General features: G+C 37.0%; 1 protein-coding gene across 1 annotated transcript in view; it reads left to right on the plus strand.

Annotated features, from left to right (window-relative positions):
• The window catches only part of ABCA12 (ATP binding cassette subfamily A member 12), a 203,365-nt gene that overhangs the window by 72,293 nt on the left and 106,191 nt on the right, over positions 1–24,881 (plus strand). Inside the window, exons 4-7 of the mRNA XM_040228568.1 lie at positions 10,979–11,070; positions 13,037–13,134; positions 15,847–16,032; positions 20,395–20,573. Of these exons, the coding sequence (XP_040084502.1) occupies positions 10,979–11,070; positions 13,037–13,134; positions 15,847–16,032; positions 20,395–20,573 (555 nt within the window). The remainder of the gene's footprint in view (positions 1–10,978; positions 11,071–13,036; positions 13,135–15,846; positions 16,033–20,394; positions 20,574–24,881) is intronic.

Consider the following 24,881-nt stretch of genomic DNA (forward strand, 5'->3'; position numbering starts at 1 on the left):
GTAGTTTAGCTGCTAAGTTGTATCCAACTCTTGTGACTCCATGGACCAAAGCCCATTAGGCTCCTCTGTCCATGGAATTTTCCAGGCAAGAATACTGGAGTGGGTTGCCATTTCCTTCTTCAAGGGATCTTCTGGACCCATGGATCCAACCCAGGTCTCCTGCATCACAGACGGATTCTTTACCAACTGAGCTACCAGAGAAGCTCCCAAAAATTAACTATAAAAAAATCAACTATACTCCAATTAAAAAACAACTGGATAGTCAAGGCAGTCATTCTTAACTTCCCTCAGGGATTCTCTATCCTACTTCAAATTGTCAGTGGCATTGCCCTAAGACTTGATCACAAACGTAAGATATAGGACAAAGTCAGGGATATTATCTTCTATGTGGTACTTCTGGATATAACAGAAACCAGGAAATGCAAATAAGGAAATTAGGGATCTAGAAATCAAAGTAATAAAGTTGGAAGTATACTTAATTGAAGAACCACCTTTAAATGAGGTTAATGTGTCCTATTTTATGGTATGAGAAGAAGCTGAAGAATAAAGATAGGGAATCTAGACCATTTGCAACCTCAGTTTTCCATCCTGAGATTTTAAGTCTGAAGAGTCAAGAGCCTAACCATTTGTAGAACTAATAACATTGTAATCTGAATCAACCATGAGATTATTTTGGTAGAGATTTTTTTCTGTGTTTCTCAAGAAAAGATTATATTTATCTGTAATCAGAGATATGTGGTCCCTCAAATTTTCATTTAAATTCATTGGCATGTAGCACCATTTCTCCTTCAGTATTATCATCATGATTTTGATCATCAATTAGTATGGATAATACTTTGAGAGAGTAAGTAACTGCAAGCTATTTAACATAAAATATCAACACGTCAAGAATTATCTTGGGAAATGACTTGAGATACAATGTAATTGTTGGGTTGCTGATTCACTCTGGTTTTTATTGTGTCAATAAGTTATTTAGTCTTTAGGCATAGAGCATTCTGATGTTCACTGATTTGTTTATCAGCATATTCAACAAATAGTGGCTGAGAAATTTCTGTGTGCCAGGCATCATTCTAGGCACTATAATACAGAGATGAACTAAACAAATTCTCTACCCTTTTGTTACTTGTATTCTAATGGAAAAGCAAAAAAGCAGTCAAATGAATAAATAGCATAATCACCAATAATAGTAAATGTTCCAGCCAGAAAATAGAGCAAATTAAGAGGTAGAAACTGAAAGGTGAGAATTAAATAGCAAAAGAATGGCCTCTGTTGGAAGGTGACATCTGAGTGGAGACCAAAAGGGACCTGGAGAAGCCAGCACTCTCATATGAACATCGAGAAGAGAAAGTCCCAGGCAGAGAAGCAGTCAGTGACCCTGAAATGGGGACACCCTTGGTCATTTAGAGGAATAGAAAGTTGCCTAATATGGATAGAACATAGTGCAGGATGATGAAAGGGGTAGGGGATTTGCTGAAAAAATGAAAAACTCCAGAGAAAGAGCATGAAGCATCAAACAGGTAAGGAAACAGAAGGAATTTGCCTTCTGTTTTTAGTATAATGAGAAGCCATTGGAAATTTTTAAACAGGGAAATGTCTGTGAGACTAATGTTCTAAGCATATACAAGCATTACCTCAACTAGCAACTAGATATCCTTTTGCAAGGATATCAAAAGATGACTAGAGCCTATTGTCCCCCTGGGTACTCAGTGTAGAGATAAAGTGAATGAATACTTTATTCATTCAACTAGTTCACAGTCTCTGTGTCCCTGTGTGAGTGATGAGTTAGGCATGATTTATGCCTGTGTTCTAGTAGGAGAAAAGTGAAAGTGAAAGTGTTAGTTGCTCAGTTGTGTCTGACTCTTTGCAACCCCGTGGACTATAGCCCATCAGGCCCCTCTGTTCATGGGATTCTCCAGGCAAGAATACTGGAATGGGTTGCCATTCTCTTCTTTCCAACCCAGGGATCCAACACAAGTCTGCATTGTAGACGGATTCTTTACCATCTGGGCTAGCAGGAGAAGGTAAATGTTAAATGAGTGATAATAGGAGTGCAAAAAAAGAATGCCAGGAGGAAATTGAAGCAAGACATCCTCCATATTTAAAGTAGAAAGAGAGCTTTCAGCTGATGTGATCAGGTAAACCTTCATGGAGAAGTTGTACTTGAGATGGACATTTTGTGAACCAAGTGTTAGAGAAGATATGAGGAAAATTAATGTCCATTATTTACAAACTGGATCCACTCGGCACTCTTTTCTTTGTATCTCTTTTATTTTTTCTCATGAAGAACTAAGTAACAACAAGGAGAATAGTTATCAGTATTTAAGAAGTCTATCTATACATATTACCACCCCCAAAAAAGTATTTTTCTGTGTATTTCTATGTATATGGTCCTCAGTAAAATAATAGAGGACCAAATTCATGGAGCCCCTTGAGATGAAGCATTGAGTTGATTTTAGAACTAAGATTAAAGTCCAAGTTTATTTTTACCCTGTTGGTTACTCTCTAGATAGCTGATCATATCTCTTTTTTTCACTTTTATTCTAATCTCCAGGTTTTATATTGAGCTCAAGCTGTATATTGCTGTATATTCAGTATTTTCTCTAAACTACCAAGTAATTGGAGCTTAATTTGGAAATTACTTGCACTAATAAAATTGCATTAATGATATCTCCCACCATGCTATTAATTTTTATGTATTATATAGCCACACAATGAAACTGGGATGTGGTTACTAGGTAAGCCGTTCCATACTGGGTAAGTCATTTCACTAAATTGCTTCCCTTGGTGAACAAAGATTCACTAGCATAGCCACATTAAGAAACAAAACCATCTTCCTTTTCTGTTTTCTAAGTGAGGGGGAACAATGCTATCTTTGGCCTTATCAAAGGAGGTCCAGCATGTTTATTTTAATAGAATGCTCTTCTGAAAGACATGATCACACTGAGGTCACTACTTGCTGGCCAGTTGCCAGGTGCTTTGATGCATTTTTGCATTAGCACCAGTCTTCTGTTATTAAATTCATACTTCTTTAAGCATTAGCTTCAGGATGAGGTGGTTTAAAAAAAATTCAACCATCAACTCAGCATCAACTGTAACTAGCTGTCTGAAAGAAGAGATGATTACATTTATTGTTTTCTTGCTCTTTTGCACAAGGGATGATCCAACATCATGGGACTTACCGTTATGGTTCTTCCTCCCTGCACTGCCTCTAAGAATACATCAGAACAGTGGGGGCTCTTGACTGCGCTGTTGCTCACACAGCTGGCAAATGGCAAAGATCATCTTGCAGAGCTCACAGGGTCATTATCTGGAGAAACAATTCAGCCTTCCTGCAGCTCCTGCTGGGGAATTGCCTCTATGGATTTACTCCTTGTCTCTGTCATGTCGACACTCATCCATGACCCATGGTTTCCAAATTCATACCTTTGTTCGTAGTATCGAATAGCTCCTATAGAACCTGAAACACAGCTAATCTGATTCTATTCAGAGGCATTTTTTTTTAAAGTACCATGGCTTTTGTTTAGTAGTGAAAAATATGGATGTGTTTAGAAAGTAAAGATATTATTGGGAATCTAGGGTAACTGGAAGTAGAACAGGTATGCATCCTCATTTGACTATAAACATGAAGTAAGATGTATTAGGTCTCATAACTGTATTAAGTTCAGAGTAATGTATAACCATCTAGTAATCATTTTAGTGAGTATCTGTATAAAAATAAAGGTGAAAACATCATTTATCAAAAACAAAGTGGAAGGAAGTCTTTAACTGCCATGCAGGCAAAATTGTTCATTCATTGAGTTAGAATGTATTGAACGTGTACCATGTGCTGGAGACTATCCAAGTTACTGTGGATACAGATGACCTTACATGCTGGATTCCCACAAAAACTTAAAATCTGGTGAGAAAAAGACAGAAACTACTAAACAGGTAAATTAATCTGTCAAATGGTAAATGTGATGACTTAATTGTTTCATTCTCACTGTGCCTAAAACATTAGACAACAGATGGTGAATAGTTATATAGGCACTCTGAGACATTGTTTCTATCTGAAGAATATATATCTTACTATTGGATATTTTATTGGAGTGGAGAGAGGGTTGGGTGGGGAGATATCAGAAGAGTTCTCCAGAGACCTGTATGGGTGAAATCATGAAGGTCAGATAGGGTGGTAGTTACCAGACTAGAGGAAGGTGTGTTTGAGATAGAAAAAGAAAGGCTTTCCTGGTGGCTCAGTGGTAAAAAAATCTGCCTGCGAATGCAGGAGATGTGGATTCAATCCCCGAGACGATCTCTTAGAGAAGTAAATGGCAACCCACTCCAGTATCCTTGCTTGGAAAATCCCATGGACAGAGGACCCTGGCGGGCTACAGCCCAGGGGTTGCAAAAGAGCTGGAAACTACTTAGTGACTAAACAACAGCAACAAAATAGAGAATCTCAGAACCTAAGAAAGAAATTAATGGTGATCCTTGTAGAGTCAGTTTAGAGGAATAGGCAGACAGCTTTGCTACTGGCTGTGATGGCAGAATTACAAATTCCTTTGTAATGTTGCCAGATTAATCTCCCTGTGTCAAGGCTAGGTAGAACACAGTATGTACAGGGTTATCTGAAAAGTTGTCTCCTCCCCCATATTCTACATGCTTCTGATGTACATCTGCCCCAAAGACATTTCCTCATCTGCCCCATCACGGTGCCTCTGAAAACTTTTAGAAATGTATTAGCTCAGATATAACATCTCCAAAGTCCTCCAAAGAATATAAAAAGCCCTAGGACGGAGCAACATATTAAGGCATTTCTAAATCTTAACACCTTGACTGATTGTTGATTGGCAAGTGAGCCACCTAGAAGAGAGGTGCATGTTGAACATGGGCAGGCAGGGATTATATCTGAATATGGAAGATCCCGAAGGAGTGAACATGAGGATGAAATTCAAGAAATTATGAAAAAGTTAAAATTTTCCTGTGAATGACTTCTGCTTGGGGGTAGTCAGGAAGGACGACTGTATAACCAAGGAGGCCTCAATGTCGTTATAACATTTTTATTTGTCCTAGTAATGCCTGTCATCTGAAGCTGGAGTCAGAACTGGGCCTGGAGCATATTTCACACCTTCTTTCCAGGTGTCACTGCATTACCTGTATAACTATATTTCAGGGGGAAAAGGGAAAGTAGAATAAGTTTAACTAATCCTTAGAGACAAAAAAAATGTCAGAATTTCCTTTTTAGGATTTGCCATATGTGTCTTTCCTAGACACGTATTCCTTTCAAAGACAGAATTACCATGGTGCACATGGATGCCACCCACACAGGTAGTCTTTCCCACTCACAGGAAATACAAAGACATTCGGTACAAGCGCATAAATCCTACCGCTATGATGATATCTATAAATGTGACATTTCCCAAATGGAACTGTTGGTAGACATGTCTGAGAAGAAATAAAACTACTCAGCCTAGTTTCCCTCCCAATATCTTAAGTTTAACATTTTGAATCCAAGATGTTCCCCTTACTAAGTCCCTTTTGAAGTAGAGCACTATAAATGTGGTAGAGTCAGAATCTACTTCTTCAGCATCTTAGAGGCAATACTCTTAACCATCTCCATGGTCCTGGACATGTGAGCTGGGTCTGAAAAAGTCAAAATGATGCCATGGGCCACTTGAAGATTTGACTCAGCCTTTCTTGCCTCACCCAGAAGATTGAATTTTCTGGATCCAGATGAGCTTACATGCTGGATTCAAGAGGCACCTTAATATACCTCCCAGAGATATCTAGTATGAGAAAGATTCTCTCAGACTTCCTTACACCTATTCTGAATTCCTGAATAGGATTTTTAAATCTCCTGAGTTGGTCCTAGGGAGTTGATGGGGGCTGAGTTGTCACTGAATAGGTCCACTTCTCTGTCATAACCTAGTACAGTATTGCTCCTTGGGGCCAGATAATTCTTTGTTGTGCTGTGCATTGTAGAATGTTTAGTAGCATCCCTGGTCTCTACCCTCATCCCTGACCTCTAGATACAAGTAGCATCACTCCTATCCAATGTAACAGCCAACATGTCTCCAGATATTGTGGAATATCCCCCGGGAGCAAGGGAGGGGCCAGAAATTGCCCCCAGTTGCAAACCACTAGTGTAGTGAAAGGATGAACAAAAAGATTTTAAGGTAGCAAGAGCCAACAATTAGGTAATGATTCTAGGACCTTGCTCTATACAAAATGCAAATGATAACTCTAATTTAGCACCCCCACTCATGTGTGGTCATCATCCCCTGGCCATATCCTCCCTTAGCTATTACCATTAACATATTATAATCCCTGTTGTTTTTTTTTTTAATTAGTCTTACCCGTATATGTCCTGGGAATTTAATGAATGTTTGTGAGTTTATGAATAAATATGGTGGATACAGTGTAAGATTGATTATGTGTTTATGCATGTGCTGCCATCTTTGAGTGCTTCCTCTTCCAAGGATCTTTGCAGAGCCACATGTGCAACAAGGGAGGCAGACCAGGCTATTTTAAAAAGTTGCTTTTTTCAGGCCAAAATATACAGCAGGGCAAAGACAGCCTCTTCAATAAATGGTGCTGGGAAAACTGGAAACTATAAGCAAGGTGAAAAGACAGCCCTCAGAATGGGAGAAAATAATAGCAAATGAAACAACTGACAAAGGATTAATTTCCAAAATAGACAAGCAGCTCATACAACTCAATGCCAGAAAAACAAACAACTCAATCAAAAAGTGGGGAAAAGACCTAAACAGACATTTCTCCAAAGAAGACATACAGATGGCTATCAAACACATGAAAAGATGTTCAACATCCCTCATTACTAGAGAAATGCCAATCAAAACTACAATGAGATATCACGTCACACGAGTCAGAACGGCCATCATCAAAAACTCTACAAACAATAAATGTAAGAGAGGGTGTGGAGAAAAGGGAACGCTCTTGCACTGTTGGTGGGAGTGGAAATTGATACAACCGCTATGGAAGACAGTATGGAGATTCCTTACAAAACTAAGAATAAAACCACCATATGACCCAGCAATCCCACTCCTAGGCATATACCCTGAGGAAACCAAAATGGAAAAGACACATGTATCCCATTGCAGCACTATTTCCAATAGCTAGAACATGGAAGCAACCTAGATGTCCATTGACAGATGAATGGATAAAGAAGTTGTGGTACATATACACAATGGAATATTACTCAGCCATAAAAAGGAACACATCTGAGTACGTTCTAATGAGATGGATGAAACTAGAACCTATTTATTATACAGAGTGAAGTGGATCAGAAACAGAAAGATAAATATCATATTCTAACCCACATATATGGAATCTAGAAAAATGGTACTGAAGGATTTATTTATAGGGCAGCAATGGAAAAATAGAGGATGAGATGATTGGATGGCATAACCGACTCAATGGACATGAGTCTGAGTAAGTTCCGGGAGTTGGTGATGGACAGGGAAGCCTGGCATTCTTCAGTCCATGGGGTTGCAAAGAGTCAGACACGACTGAGCGACTGAACTAATGGAAAAACAGACATAGAGAATTGACTTACGGACATGGGAGAGGGCAGGAGAGGGTGAGATGTATGGAAAGAGTAACATAGAAATTTACATTACCATATGTAAATTAGATAGCCAACAGAAATTTGCTGTATGGCTCAGGAAACTCAAGCAGGGGCTCTGTATCAACCTAGTGTGGTGGAATGGGGACGGAGATGGGAGGGAGGATCAAAAGGGAGGGGGTCTATGCTTACCTATGGCTGATTCATGTTGAGGTTTGACAGAAAACCACAAAATTCTATAAAGCAATTATCTGTCAATAAAAACAATAAATTAAAGTTTAAAACAAAAATAAATAAATAAAAGCGTTGCCTCCTTAGCGATCCATTCTTCCAGACGATATTCTTCATTATTGTTTGTCCTGTGCCATCTGCCAACAGAGTGCACTGTAGATAGATTCTTCCTAAAGAGTTTTACTGCCCAAAGAGAAAACTGACCATTCCTTCAAATGGTAAATTCCTCTTATGAGTAAACTTATAAAGAAATTCAATTTAAAAATGAAGAAAGGGCTATAAAATTCTGGGTTAGGCCCTTTGCCTCTTCCCACCTCACCAGCCAGTGTGTGCAGGCCCCAGTTTATGAATAATAAGGGTGCATCCATTTGGTGTCCAGAGATCCTGAAGCTTCTAGTATTCTAGAAGGATCTTGTGAGGACCATAGATACATAAGTGTGGGGCTTCAACTGCATACTGATGGTGAAGGCTGTGTCTTTGTACCATCTTTGTGGGCGCTTTGACAGTTAATGTTGGTGAGTATCTATGATGACAGGGCCCCAGTAGGAACTCAATCAGCACACCTCACACAATATTCACAATAGCTTTGCAAGGTGGGTGTATCATTCCTAACTTACAGATGAGGCTGCAATTTTTTAGGAAGAGGCAGAGATGGAATTTGAAAGATACCTACTAACTCCAAATTTCTTCTACACTCTGGCAATACCATCTATTTTTATTTAATCAGCTATTCAGTTTTATGGTTCAGAACCATACTAGATATTTCAAATAAAAAGATCATCATGGTGCCTACTTCCAAAGATGTCACAGCCTAAAATGGAAAAGTGATAGGAGTAGGTACACAAGCAAACATAGTAAAATGGATATAAACTAAGTATGTACAAAGTGCTTAAATTGTGTAAAGTAATGCAAATCCATTCATTGTCTAAGAAGCATAGAGTTCTCTGTCTATAAGCACGGTCAGAGATTACCTTGAACTCAGTAAGACTGGCTACCTTCCTGTCCTCCTTTAGCAATTTAATAGGGAGCTAAAAGAACCAATTACCTTTCTTGGAGGAGATAAACTGAATTTCGCCTTAATTCATGTTTTTACCCACAATGCTTGCTGTTGTACATTTATTGTGGTTTCCGTTTTGAGTTTACAGATAATAATTGTGCAGTGGCAGAGTACACATGCCATCACACTACATGCTGTAAATACAAAATAAACTGGGGAGATTTTCAGGATGATGAACTGCCAAGCACGTATAATATCCCATGCTCTCTCCCTGACAAAAAGCCATACCAGGACCACCTAAGAGGAGGTGAACCACCTCCCCACTCCTTGTAACATGGGATGCATGGACCACCATGTAAATATGGCCACTTCCTGGTCAAGGCAGGTCCCGTTAGAAAAGAAGCCTCCAGACTTCCTTGTCCAGAGGAGCCATTTGCTGTTGAGTAAGTTCAGAACTGCTGAGCCAGTGGCTTGCTGGGAAAGGGATGAACTTGTCTTTGGTGTTGAAAGAATATTTGAAGGAGTAGTTTTAGGGCTTTTACCTGAATGTGGGGAAATGGGCAAGATGGCCCCTATGCAGGAGATGTAGCTTTTGCTTCTCCAAGCTCATACTTCCTTGGTTCTTATTACCTCTTGTTTTCCTCCCCCACTCCCACTTATTACTCAGTCTTTTCTCTTGCTCTTTCTTTGCTCTTTTTCATCTTTGTTGCTTTCCCTTTGGTTTTTGCTGCTGTCTCTATTCCTTAAAATTTTTATGAAGGTAGTTTTCCGTTTATTTTCACAGTGTGTTGATATTCAGTAGTACTCCTTACAGTATTTCAAGCTGAACTAAAAGAGTGTCAAGAAAAAGAAAAGTGAAACTGACTTTCTCAAACTGTCTAAAACTTTCTGTTTGAGAGAAAGGAAAAGGTCCAGGTCAGTTCTTATTTTTATCTGAACAGTTTTCCCATCCAAATAAGGAATATAAGAAGATTTAGAGGAATATAGTCATGGTCGTAAATAATTCAAATATACATTAAGAATGCAGAACTTTGGGAGCAACCAGTACATTTTATAGAGGATACTGGAAGAACACTAGGGAGTGAAAACAAATATCACCTTTTCTTATCATTTTTATTAAAAGGACACACTGGGGGGAAAAAAGAGATTTTTTTTTCCAATTATAAATCATAAAGTACCCTGGAACCAGGATTTGGATCTTGTTTCTTAAAAGGAAGTCAAATCAAACCACAATAGCAAGCAGAACTTCTTGCTTTTCTGCTTTTATCTTTTTATATCTGTTCTTATATACCTTCAGTAAGCTTTTTATAAACAATCAGACAAAACGCATTATTCACTCCAGACATCTGGACTTATTTCATTCTTGAAACAGATCCATTTATTTCAGATACATACTTTAGGTATATCAAGTTTTCAAGAAAATGTGATTATTTCTATTTTAAAAATGATAAACAGGAAGTTATTTAAAAAGAAAAAAAGAAGATTGCTGAATTGTGGGATGGTCCAATAGTGTTTTCTGCCAAAAGGTGGTGTGATCATGTTGTACAGAGATTCCTGGCATCATATGCTATCATTACAGCCTTGATACATTCAGTGAAATTAAAACGCCGCATGCATTGTTCTTTCTTTGACATCTGGTACCTCCTGCCATGACACCAGCCATAGTACCTAGCACAGATTACATATTCCATAGTTGTGTGTTCTGCCCCTTCTTCTTTGAATCTTCCCTGAAAGTGTTCATCTTTGATAATCTTCAAAATGGCATCTGTAATTTAACGTAGAAACTTGTTTTCCTTTAAAGGTTGACAGATAAGCAGACCTTTATTTCAGTACTCAAAGCAGTCTTTGACTCTCATCTGTTTGGGATCCACTATCTTTTTAAAAGAAAATATATATATTGTAAATATTTTTAGTGTTTAGCTCTATGTCCTTTTTTACTGTAAGAATATAGTAAAAAAAAAAAAACATTTCAACCTTATCTAGGCCATTTTCTCTGAAGAAAAATTTACTTTGTAGGATCCTTATATGTTCATTGATATATGGTAAAGTGAGTTTTGTCATAAAATCCTGGAAAGTAGATTAAAAATTTGCAAGTCCTAGGAGAGCCCTGGAATCTGCCACATAACACTTTGCCGTAACTAACTGAAATTAATGTGAGTGATACAGAGTTCTTGCTTTTTCTTCTTTAGTGAAATTCTGAGAAAGTCATCCAGCCTGGAGAAGGACAGCAATTTATCACTCCAGAGTACTGAAGTTCCACAAAAAAGGCATGCATCACTTGGTAAGCTATCCTCTTCTGTCCAGTTTAGAACAGGCCTTTTGGAACAACCAGTAAAGGTCTCATCTTTAAAAGTTGTACTTTTAACAATTCAAGCAAAGATGGAATGCCTAGCCTATCCTGAGAGATCTAATCACTCCTTACAGTTGCCTGAGTGTGGTGGTACAATTATGCAAAGGTCTTGAGAATAATTGGAAATTATTACTGTGATACACACTAGGAGCAAAAGCCTATAAGTGGTACTAATATAATGTTAAGAATTACACACTTTCCAACAATTGACCAGGAACTCTTCCATTGTCTACAGTTAAATGACACTGGGATGGTTAGAATGCCTAGCAATAAAACATATTGAATGGAGTCTCAGAGATTTGTCTGAGCTTTACATTTTATTCGTGAGGAATATGAAGCCCAACAAGGTTAAGTACCTTCCTTGTTGCAGTCATCCCGCTGAGCTGGTACTAGACCAACTGTCAGGGTGGGACTTTCCAGCTAATAGTCTTCTTCCTCCCACTCCACCACTCAGTGTCACAGTCATTCATCGTGCCTGTGTGCTTCCTTCATTCACAGCTAAGCCAGTGGCCCTCAGATGTTAGTGTGCAGAATACCCACATGCTGAGCTTCCTGAACCTTCTGCTCAGGTACTTCTGCTGCAGATGTTCCTGAGATACAGTTATTAGAAGCCACAAATTGAGAATAAACTCTCAAGACAGCAGAACTGTTTCATATTCATTAGTAAATACTCATTAGGGGCCTGTTATTGTGTAGGTACTGTCTGAGCTGTTGGAGATATATTAGTGAACAAAACAGAGATTCCTCTATGTCAGAATATGATTGGTGCTCTAGGTGGGGGAAAAAAGGACCTTTAAAAATGACAGGTGATATTTAAGATTCTATGACACTAACATTCCAGTCTAAGTTAATGAGCCACATGAAAAAATATATTTTGTTATTGTAGTAGGAATACGTTTGTGAATGGTTTTGAGGAGTTAACACGCTGTGGTGAATGATCTCTGGGTGTCTGATGGAGTAGGCTACAGAACAGAAGAATAAGATCATACTGTCGTGGTCTAGTTAGCTTTGCTCTGTGCAATAGCCATGTATTATATTTCTGGCCAGTCATCTCACAAATGCATTGCTTTGGTCTAGAGGAATGTAAATTCTTCAGCCCCGTGAACATTTTAACACAGTCTAGGCCCCACTGATGTTGGTCACTCTATCTTTGAATATTAAGATTCTTTGTTGTGAGGATAATAAAGTGTTTCTATCCAAAATTTATAAGTCAATACACTGGGTAACGAATGCTATAGATCTAAACATACTTTTCCAGCTAATGCTCCTAACCCAGAACACTGTGCCACATTATAAATGGTATTGGATGAGACCACTTTGGGAATTACTTAATTAGAGTATACTGTAGTCTGGACTAATTGCTTCCTCCCATTTATTTGATCTGAAATATCATTCAGAAACCACTTTGGGGAGGAGGGAATTTATGATGTTAAGCAGATTTTAGCCTCCCAGTTGAATAATTAAAAAAAAACTATTATCACCAGATGCGTATTGCATGTTGGCAGATTCTTCAAGCAGATGTTGGGTGTGACGGATTGTGGGGCCAGTGGAGCCACCTCAGATCCTCTAGGCTTGCACTGAAATGATTCCGTTTATTAGGCAATAATATTGGTGATAAAGTTTAATGATATAAACTGGAATGAAAGCAAATGACATCTAGAATGATTGGAAAGAACCCAAGAGCAAACCAAAACCATCACAGTTTTATGTGAAAGGAAAAACTGATGGAATTCAGCATTTTGCCAGTAGGAAAGTTTCATGGAAGGTGCATATTTGAACACATTTCTTGCTGTGGAGTATATGAAAGCATTAAGTGATATTTATGGATTCTTGTGTGTGTGTGTGTGTGTAAGTTTGTGTGTTTATTTTGCTAATCTTTTCTTTCTTTTTACAACAGCCACAATGTTTCCTGGTCCAAGTGCTGATTTGGAAAGTACTGAAACAGATACTTTCAATAGTAGTCAAGTGCTTGCCCGGATTCTTAGTTTGGAAAAGGTAATTTCAATCAGTGTATATTGAGCTCATAACAAAAAGCAGGTAAACAAGCACCTCTTAGATTAATAGAGGACTCTTCCAAATAGGAAGAGCACTCCCATTTGGAGTAATATCTCAGAGAGATTCTTTTCTTAGGAGCTCTTTAATAAAAAGCTTAATTTAGAGACATTCTAAATTCCTTAAAGTGTTGGATATTTATTTACTTCCCTGTTAAGTCCCTTAATTGAACTTAAGATTTTCATTTGGTAAAAAAAAAAAAATAGGGTGGCATTATATGTGATCTTTTAATTTTCTGAAGCAGGGAAGAAAAAATGCTGTATGAAAGCAAATGAAGCTATAGCAGCCATCAGACTTGCTGCCTCATCCATACTAATAATGCTTTTGGAAAAATTGGAGCTATAAGAAATCTCTCCCAAAAGTAATAAAAATCTCTTTCCTTAGCATGGCTTAAAGAGCTTACCTATGGATTTCTGTCTGGTTTACTCACCTTCCTCTTTAAGACTCCAGATTGCAAAATGCTAAACATCGTTTCTAAGAGGTGTACACTGGCTACCTATGAGCTACAAGTGCATGTGTGCACATACACAAGGATTGTAAGAAACTGAATTTGAATGCCTTTAGGCTGAAGAGGTACCCTTCTGTTAACTGAAATCCCCACTTTTCCTTATGGTCTTTTATCCAACCGGATTCATACATTTAAGTTACTTGGCTAGCCCATGGGCATTTGAGTCCTGCTTTGCATGCTCTTCAGAAATTCAGAGGAGATCACTTTCAACATTTTGCCATAGAGGACTGTTTCTCAGTCTCTGTCTCTGTCTCTCTCTCTCTCTCTCTCACACACACACAACAGAATTTTAATAATACATCTACATCTTATCTAGATGTAGACATTTCTTCCACCTGAAACATGGAGACATAACTCTGATCTTTATTCATGTTATTCATATTCCTATGACCTTAACCACTGCTACTTAATATGTGTCTATTAGTTCCCCTTGAGTTGACATTATGTATAACTGAGGCATCTTAATAAGCTTGTTTATGTCAGTAAACCAAAGAACAATTCAAAATGTATGGAAAAGGCACCATACCTATCAAGGCAGTTCTGCCAGTGCTGGTTGATACATAAGACCTTCACAGTCAGTTCAGTCTAGATTTTGAAATCCTGGTTTATATAATAGTTGAGGTACCTAAATCACCCTGTGTAACTGAGGAAACCCCACCATGTGCCCACTTAATTCCAGTATAAAGCCTCCACAAGTCACATCAGGGTGTAAACTAGGAAAAGTTACTTTATTCCATTCCATTTCTTCCATATTCTAATAATTTTATTTTATTTATGATTTTATTCCAATCCAGTCCTTCTATATTCTAATACTAGAAGCAAACAGTCTTGTATTATATCAGCTAAATTCTTTAATAGCTAAAATAGCAATGCTATTCTCAAAAAAAAATCATTGTATTGTATTGAAATTCTCAGGTTCTCTTTCTCAGATGGAATAAAATTTCAGAATTTTGTGAGGCAGCACAGAGTCATATATCCAGTGGAGATAAGTAAAAAATGAATTTTCTATGTATAGATACATATTTTCAGAGTAGTTGGAGCAGAGAAAGGATATAAAAATTAGAATGACATATTGATGTCTGTGTCAGCAATCTCTCTGATTCCTCTTTCTTTCTGTTTACTGCTTTCTGCAACCCTTGCAAGAATAAGAAGAGAAATCATTTTGAAGTGAATTTATACGTAACATTAGGAAAGAGATATAGATGAATGACTAGAAGACCTGGCACTTAGAGTATATCCTAGAATAAATGGATCCTGTCTTATTTCATTATATTTAGAAGTTGAATCACTGAAAGGCATAGTGTAGATTTTGTGATATAAAAGGGGAAGGATGAAGGTAGTTAGCCTTCACCTGACAGGTTGTAAGAATTAATTATTAGGAAGGGTGCATTAAATATTGCAACTCACTGTAATTGGCTCTATAAATATCTAAACAACTTAATAATGGTGAATGTAATCAATATTATAGCTGAAAATAGTGCTACATTTGTGACTAGTCTGTACTGTCAAATATATGGAGGCCCTCCATTGCAAAAAGGCTTTCTGATTATTGCCTTTAGTAATTACACTGAACTGAACTGATGTATCTTCATATATGTGTTTTTCTTTTTTCTTTAATGCATAACTCATAAATGAAATTATTGCTTTGCCAATGAAACATAATCCATGTTTTTCTACTTCTTCTAAATAAACACTGTTGATCTTGAGACTAGACTCTGAAGCTCATCCTCTTTGGAAGTCTTCCAGAAATCCTGGCCAGTTTCCCATGAGGTGTCACAAATTGTAGGACCCCTAAATCTCTGATGCTAAATGCCCAGGAAAAGCTAAGATTTTTAAGCCTAAAGATTTTTGTCAGAGAAGATCTAGTATATTAGGTTGTCTCGTCAGATACAAGAAATGAGTTCAGTTAAAAAAAATCATATGTAAATATTTTAAATCATAAAGATGATAATAATCACTATATTCACATATTCTCTCAGGGACTTTCATGGGTAAACCAATGTATTTTAGTTTTAATTTTATAGTTGCTATAATGCAGGAACTTAAAATGGCTATTATGTAGATAGGTTCGTTTCCTTGAAGACTAGTATATTTGATATCTGTATTTACTAACATTGTTATACCGCTTTTCTCACATACATTTTTAGCTTTTACAGCAAAATTCAACTTCAGAAGATATACGAAGAGAACTGTGTGAGAACTATCCAGGTTATATTGCTGATTATGCCTTCTCTTGGACCACTCTAGGAAAAAATGTTCTTAATATATTTTGCCTGTCCAACAAGACCCTTTTAGAGTCTTCTCTCCAAGAACTAACAAACCAATTCTCTCAGGTGAGTGTAAACATTTTAATATGATCAGGGTCTCATAACAATAGCAGAAAATTTACAAAGCAACTCAAAGTGATTCAAAGAGCAAGTCCATAGGTCTCATGGACTAGAAAATGCTGACTGAAATACTGGCTCACATTTGGCATGAATTCATCACACAGAGGTTCACATTTGATGTCAAATTCTAAGCAATAACTACTTTCCATTTAAATGTGCTGGATTGAAATGATCCATTAAACCAAGAATATTCAGTTCAGTTCAGTTCAGTCGCTCAGTCGTGTCTGACTCTTTGTGAACCCATGAACCATAGCACGCCAGGCCTCCCTGTCCATCACCATCTCCTGGAGTTCACTCAGACTCACGTTGATTGAGTCAGTGATGCCATCCAGCCATCTCATCCTCTGTCATCCCCTTCTCCTCCTGCCTCCAATCCCTCCCAGCATCAGAGTCTTTTCCAATGAGTCAACTCTTTGCATGAGGTGGCCAAAGTACTGGAATTTCAGCTTTAGTATCATTCCTTCCAAAGAAATCCCAGGGTTGATCTCCTTCAGAATGGAGTAGTTGGATCTCCTTGCAGTCCAAGGGACTCTCAAGAGTCTTCTCCAACACCACAGTTGCTTTATGGTTAATATGGAGATGGAATCTCATCTTTGTAGATGAAATTTGACTTTGGTTTATGGTGAATGAAGATTGACTGTTTTTTCTGAGATTTTTAAGTGAGATTACTCAGGATGTAATGTAAATTTAATAATTAAACTCTCAGAGCCTGGTAATTCGCAGAAGCTAGAATAATGGGTAAATGTTTCTTCTGAGATAAAACCTAATTTAAAACTTTGATTTTTACGAAAGAATATATCCCTCTTTCCAAAATATTATACACTAGAAACAAGAACTTTATAATATGAAGTGCTAATGACCTTTTTTATATGCTAAATTATGATGTGAAAATAAGAAAATAAGATACTGATCATCTTTTTTTAATGAAATTCCACATACAATGAGAGTTCACAAAATCAAAATTTTTGAGTTCCCTCAAAATTGTATAAATGAGAATAAATTAAACATGTTCACATCTAACATTTTCTCCCTTGATCCTATGAATTTTATTGTATGGATAGAGGTTTGTGACATTCCAGGAGGTGGTGATCAAGACCATCTCCAAGAGAAAGAAATGCAAAAGGCAAAATGGTTGTCTGAGAAGGCCTTAAAAGTAGCTGAGAAGAGAAGCTAAAGGCAAAGGAGAAAAGGAAAGATATACTCATCTAAATGCAGAGTTCCAAAGGAGAGATAAAAAGTGAATAATGCAAAGAAATAGAGGAAAGCAACAGAGTAGGAAAGACTAGAGGTCTCTTCAAGAAAATTAGAGTTACCAAGGGAACATTTCATTCAAAGATGGGCACAATAAAGGACAGAAATGCTATGGACCTAACAGAAGCAGAACTTATTAAGAAGAGGTGGCAAGAATACACAGAAGAACTATACAAAAAAGATCACCATGACCCAGATAACCACAATGTGTAATCACTCACCTAGAGCTAGACATGCTGGAATGCGAAGTCAAGTGGGCCTTAGAAAGCATCACTACGAACAAAGCTAGTGGAGGTGATGGAATTCAAGTTGAGCTATTTCAAATCCTGAACGATGATGCTGTGAAAGTGCTGTACTCAATCTGCCAGAAAATTTGGAAAACTCAGCAGTGGCCACAGAGTGGAAAAGGTCAGTTTTCATTCCAGTCCTAAAGAAAGGCAATGTCAAAGAATACTCAAATTACCTCACAATTATACTCATCTCATCTCCCGGCAAGGCTTCAGCAGTACGTGAACTGAGAACTTCCAGATGTTTAAGCTGGATTTAGAAAAGGCAGAAGAACCAGAGATCAAATTGCCTACATCCGTTGGAGCATCAAAAAAGCAAGAGAGTTCCAGAAAAATATCTGCTTCTGCTTTATTGACTACACCAAAGCCTTTGACTATGTGGATCACAGCAAACTGTGGAAAATTCTTCAGGAGATGGGAATACCAGACCACCTTACCTACCTCCTGAGATATCTGTATGCAGGTCAGGAAGCAACAGTTAGAACCAGACATGGAACAATGGACTGGTTCCAAATTCGGAAAAAAGCATGTCGAGGCTGTATATCGTGAACTTGCTTATTTAACTTATAGGCAGAGTAAGGTGTAAGGTGTCACTCAGTCGTGTCCGACTCTTTGGGCTGGATGATGCACAAGCTGGAATCAAAATTGCCAGGAGAAATATCAATAATCTCAGATATGCAGATGATACCACCCTTATGGCAAAAAGCGAAGAGGAACTAAAGAGCTTCTTGATGAAAGTAAAGGAACAGACTGAAAAAGCTGGCTTAAAGCTCAACATTCAAAAGATGAAGATCATGGCATCTGGTCCCATCATTTCATGGCAAATAGATGGGGAAACAATGGAAACAGTGACAAACTTTATTTTTGGGGGTGCCAAAATCACTGCAGATGTTGACTGGAGCCATGAAATTAAAAGATGCTTGCTCATTGAAAGTAAATCTATGACCAACCTAGACAGCATATTAAAAAGCAGAGACATAACTTTGCCAACAAAGATCCGTCTAGTCAAAGCTATGGTTTTTCAAGTAGTCACGTACGGATGTGAGAGTTGGACCACAAAGCAAGCTGAGCACCGAGGAATTGATGCTTTTGAACTGTGGTGTTGAAGAAGACTCTTGAGATTCCTTTGGACTGCAAGGAGATTAAACCAATCCATCCTAAAGGAAATCATTCCTGACTATTTGTTGTAATGACTGATGCTGAAGCTGAAACTCCAATACTTTGGCCACCTGATGTGAAGAACTGACTCACTAATGCAGGAGGAGAAGGGGACAACAGAGGATGAGGTAGTTGGATGGCATCACTGACTTGATAGACATGAGTTTGAGTAAGCTCTGGGAGTTGGTGATACACAGGGAAGCCTGGCGAGCTGCAGTCCGTTGGGTTGGAAAGAGTCAGACACGACTGAGCAACTGAACTGAACAGAATGCTTAAATTACTCTTCATTAACCTGAGTTTTCCGAATGAACTGGATTAGAAACACTGTTATGATAATGCCAGTTCAATGTAGAGCACTTAGAATTCTATCTCAACAAACTCAGAAGCCATATAGAATGTGTGGCTAAGAATACCTTGTTCAAAATCACATTTTCAACATGAAAGACCTTGAGTTAAGATCCAACTAAAGCCTGACTACTAGTATGAATGAGCTTATTAAGAAAATTGTTTGAGTGGGAATATAATGAAGAAAATACTTCTAAAGGTATTATCTGGGACCTGGGATCCAGAGCAAGAGTAAAGATCATGATTTTCTTTTATTTGTTTGCTTAGAGTACAAGATGTGACTATAGGATATTCACTATAAATCATTATTATAACTGAAGTTCCTTGTATTGCAACAGAACTTTGGAAATATTTTGTTAAGTATGTGTAGTTGTAATAGTAAACATTTTCATATATTTGGATATATATATTCACACATTTATACATAAAACACCTAAATTTTAAAGGTTTTCTATGCAAATAATATAAGGTCTACTAATGGATCTGCATGAGGAAATGGCAGCCCACTCTGTATTCTTGTCTGGAGAATCCTATGGACAGAGGAGCCTGGTGGGCTACAGTCCATGGGGTCAAAAATAGTCAGACACAACTAAGAGATTGAGCAGTCACTACTAATGGATATAGAGAGTATTTTTCTATATGTCCTAAACTAGATCCTAGAGAAAAACAAACATATTACTCAGAAGCTAATTTTATTTTAAGAAATTAATTTTAATTTCCCAAAACTCAATTTAAAGTATTTTGTATAAATGGTTTTGTTAACCAAACGTTAAATATGCCAACATCTAAAATTATAGGAAAAAATTCAATTACATGTAAGAACATTTGAAATGGTTATAGTTTTTCCAAGTAAAGGATTGCTAAGTCACTTCAGTCGTGTCCGACTCTGTGTGACCCCATAGACGGCAGCCCACCAGGCTCCCCCGTCCCTGGGATTCTCCAGGCAAGAACACTGGAGTGGGTTGCCACTTGCTTCTCCAATGCATGAAAGTGAAAAGTGAAAGGGAAGTTGTTCAGTTGTGTCTGACTCTTCATGACCCCATGGACTGCAGCCTACCAGGCTCCTCCATCCATGGGATTTTCCAGGCAAGAGTACTGGAGTGGGGTGCCATCGCCTTCTCCGAAGTAAAGGATTACTTCAAACTAAATGAAAATCTGAATTACTTAACTGAAACTCTAGACTCTCAGTGTTTTCAAAGACAGTTAGCCATGTGGTTACAGATATTGAAGTCTCGTCTCACCCTGTCTGTGGTTTTATTTTTTTAAGCTATCAAGTGATCCAAACAACCAGAAGACAATGTTTCAGGAAATGGTTAAAGTGCTATCCTTTTTCTCACAAGTACAAGAGCAGACAGCTGTGTGGGAGCTTCTCTCCAGTTTTCCAAATGTGTTCCAGAATGACAGCACACTAAGCAATCTATTTGATGTGCTTCGAAATGCAAACAGGTAAGAATTACTGTTCATAACGAAGTCTTTTTTTTTCTTCTAATGTTACCTTGAAGATCACTGCTGCTGCTGATTCGCGTCAGTCGTGTCTGACTCTGTGCAACCCCATAGACGGAAGCCCACCAGGCTCCTCTGTCATAGCAAATAACCTTTCAGCACTTACTGCAGATTTTGGCAGTGAACGTGAGGGTATTAGATAAGCAAAGGAGAAAGATACACTGTGGTCATCAGGGTTATTGACCTGTATATAGGGAAATGAGGAACACTAATCATAACATCAGTAATGTCAATTGATATCCCAGAACTCTGAAAAGATGGTAGAGCAGGACCAACGGTTGATTGGAATGGCACAGTCTCACTCAGGGACAACAAAGGCTCTGTGCATCTAGTATTTTACATGCTCAAGATGAAAATATTTCATTGGATTTTTGGTACTACACAGTAAAAAAAAACAACCTTGCATATTGGGCTGACTTTATTTGACATATATGACACAAAGATTTGAAAAACTTGCAGAAGAAATCCCTTTAAAGTCTGTTTTCTTCATAAATGAGATCTGAGCATGCTAGCATTTCAAATTTGATGAACACATACTTAGGTTTTGGCTGTGATGCCTAGCTAATTTGGAAATGTGCATTAAACAAAACAACTGCATTAACAATCAGGAATTATTGGTGCCTGTTACATGCCAAACACTTTACTGGACCCTTCATATATTTCACATTGAAACTTAACAACAGAACTATCATTTATTTCATAAATGAGATAATAGAGGGTTGTAAAAATTAAATAATTGATGATCTTGCAGCTAAGAGAGTTTGAACCTGGGGTTTTATACTCCAGAACCCAGATGCCTCTCTAATATGTCACCAAGAGCACAGTGGATTCCATTGTTAATGTCTGAAGCACCAGAAGAGTTTTCTCATCTTCCCTGGAGAATCTAAGTGTTTATATTTGTTCAAAGACCTTGTAATAAACCCTCATGTTGGTACATTAATTTCATTTGATTCTCATAATAGTGCTTTGAGATTGAGACCACAGATATCTGCATTTATTAAAAAGAAAACACACCTTCATGGAGGTCAAATGACTTTTTCAAGAAGGTCAAAAGACTTCCTCAGGGTTCTACAACTAAGTAAGTAAGTGGTAAAGCTAGAACCTAAACTCAAGGAATCTGAATCCAAGACCTGTGCTCTTTCCACAATAAATAACATGTTGTAACTAAACTATAAAAGAAGTAAGATATTAGTAAATTTGATTTGGTCCTCATTTTGGCTCTTCGGGATATTTTCATTCACTCAGAATTTTGACACTTGGTTCTCTTCCTCCTTTGTATATTCTATTTTAGAAAACAAATAGGTAAATCGATTAAAGGAGAAAAGGGATTGTTTGAATTGTACAGTGTAGCAATGAAAGGAGTCAAGATACTCTTGAGACCACAATAAGATATCACTAACACTCACTAAATTGGAGAAGGAAATGGCAACCCACTCCAGTGTTCTTGCCTGGAGAATCCCAGGGACGGTGGAGCCTAGTGGGCTGCTATCTATGGGGTCGCACAGAGTCGGACACAACTGAACTGACTTAGCAGCAACACTCACTAAAATGGGTTCAGTTTTCAAAGATGACTGACCCTATTTGCTGGCAAGAATGTAAAGCAAATAGAATTCATACATTGCAAGTTAGAGTGTAAAGTGATATAACCATGTCAGAAAACAGTGTGACAGGTTCTAAGGAAGCTAAAAATAGAACCACGTGATGTAACATTCTACCCCTGGTTATTTACCCAAGAAAATGAAAACATATGCCCACATGAAGACTTGTATGCTAATGCTTACAGCAGATTTATTCACAATAGCTAGAAATTGAGAGAAAAACAAATATCCCTAAACAGAATGGATGAAAAATTGGAATTCTACTCAGTTAAGAATAATAAACAGATTACTTAATCACACAACAGCATAGATAAGTCTTTATCAATATTATGCTGGCAAAAGAATCCAGACCAAAAAAAAAAAGGAATACATACTAGAGGTGTAGATATTGTATTATTAACAAAATTAATGTACAGTGTTAGAAACCAGAACAGTGGATATTGGGGCAACTGTTGGAAGCATGACAAAACTTTTTTAAGGTGATATTTTATATCACCTTAAAATAAGATATTTTATATCTTATTTAGCATGGTGGTTACATAATTGTATATATTGTCAAAGCTTATTGAATAATAACCTTAAATATGCTCATCATGTTGTATGTGAATTATACCTTAATGAAATTTGGTTATTAAACAAAAAATAAAAACCAAACTCCCACAAAAGAATGCTCACTGAAAGGTGGAAGATCCAAAAAAATACCCTTTGGTCAAAAGTAAATTAATTAAAAATACATTAGACATCATTTTGATAGAGCAAATTACATAAGGACATTGCACTGTGGCTATTTTAATTCCCTTAAAATTTAAAATAAAATTATTGCATTATACCACAGATATGTTCTCAGGTAATGATTAGAATGTTGTAAACCAGTCTACATAATAATGAAAACAGCTTTTAAAAGAAATAGCTTCAGATTATTATAAAGCAGATGACATATGACTTTTTTCTAACTTGGATAACTTTCTTTAAAGCAGTTGATTTTTGCTTATTTATTGTTTAGCTAATTAGTTAATTTAAAATTTTATTGCCAATTTATACACTCGTTCTTTCTAACGTGAAAGGCTCTAGCCATGTGTGGGATTTTTTTAGTGTAATACATTTGGCATATGTTGCGTTTTGTAAATTTAAGGTGCACAGGGTGTCAGATGATTTTGAGCACTTGGTGTGCTACTATCATCAAGGAACTGAATTTTTAACTTTATTCTTAATTCATTTAAATGTATCAGAAAAACTTTTAATATATTTGAAACAACATGGGTATGTGAATCTACTTTTCACTGGTAATTGCAATGAAATTCTAATACAGATTAAATATTTTTAATGAAAATTTAGCATCTGAGTTGAGATGCTTCATTAGTGTAAAATATACTTTGAAATCTGAAGATAATGCAATAAAAGATAAAATACTAATATATTTTATATTGATTAGATGTTGAAATGATATTTTGGATATATTGGGTCAAATAAAATATATTATTAAAATTAATTTCATCTGTTTCTTTAAATGTCTTGCATTATATTTATATTGAAAGACCTTTTATGTCAACCATTTTTAAAAATCAAATCTTCTTTACTATTATTATTAAAGTGTCACTAAAAGCTGTTAATTCTTCACAAATGACTGTATTTTGTCACCAAGTCATTGGTTTATCTTACTCTTTGTTGATCAAGTAATATGAACAAATAAACTGTATAAAAACTCTTTGCTGTCATTTCCTCCAGCAGTTTTGTAAAGTTGTAACTTGTCATATAGTTCAGTCACCAAAACCAGATTGCAAAATGTCAAGATTACGACAGAGGTTAGCAAAAATGAGCAATCTCAAAAATCAAGAAAAGCATATGAAAAAACATAGGTGATAATCACTATTTATGAGGAGGAAGTGGTATACTTAGATATGAATCACAAAATCCCCTTTTTAAATTACTTTACAAGGAGACTTGGTTTGGATAACTTCTATTTGTATATGATGAACAGGACAGAAAAACAAAACCAGTGAAGTGAAGTAAAATTATCTTCATCAATAGTTTAAAGGATCTCATAGAGGATGGGGGTCAGGTGTCATTTTTTTGTCGCGTTTTGATATAAAAAGATGAATTATGTCTACTGACATTTTTATTAGTTATATTAATAACAATAATGCTGACAATGAGATTGCCAACTGTTCAGTCTTTGAAGGTGTTACTTTGAGACAAAAGATCAGCTGAATCAAGTAAAGACCAAGCTGGGCAAAGGCTGGCAGAAATCTCCAATCTCAGAACGTTTACCTGGTGTCCATACTCACCAGGATTCAGAAACAATTCAAAGTCTGAGAACCAGGAGATTCTTGGGGCAAATATAAAAATGCCTGATGTATCAGCTGCTATGTATACAGAGCACAGGCGAGAAAAATTCAGCCATCCCACCATGGCCAAACACACAGCTGGAAAGACAAGCTAACAATGGCTGTGGCTCAGTGCAGAAATGGTCTGTCCTCCTCTTGTCTGCCATGCTGGGGCAAAGCGCCAGAGTCAAGATGTAGAGGAGAAAGAGCAGAAACTTTGAAATTAGACACAATCAGCTTTATTTATTTGGATAACCTTGTGTAAGTTATTTAACTTTTGAAATTTAGTGTTCCATAACAAGACAAATGAATTGACTTTATGGAATTAT

The sequence above is a fragment of the Oryx dammah genome, unplaced genomic scaffold (assembly GCF_014754425.2).
Source record: "Oryx dammah isolate SB20612 unplaced genomic scaffold, SCBI_Odam_1.1 HiC_scaffold_27, whole genome shotgun sequence".
Classification (NCBI taxonomy): Eukaryota; Metazoa; Chordata; class Mammalia; order Artiodactyla; family Bovidae; genus Oryx; species Oryx dammah.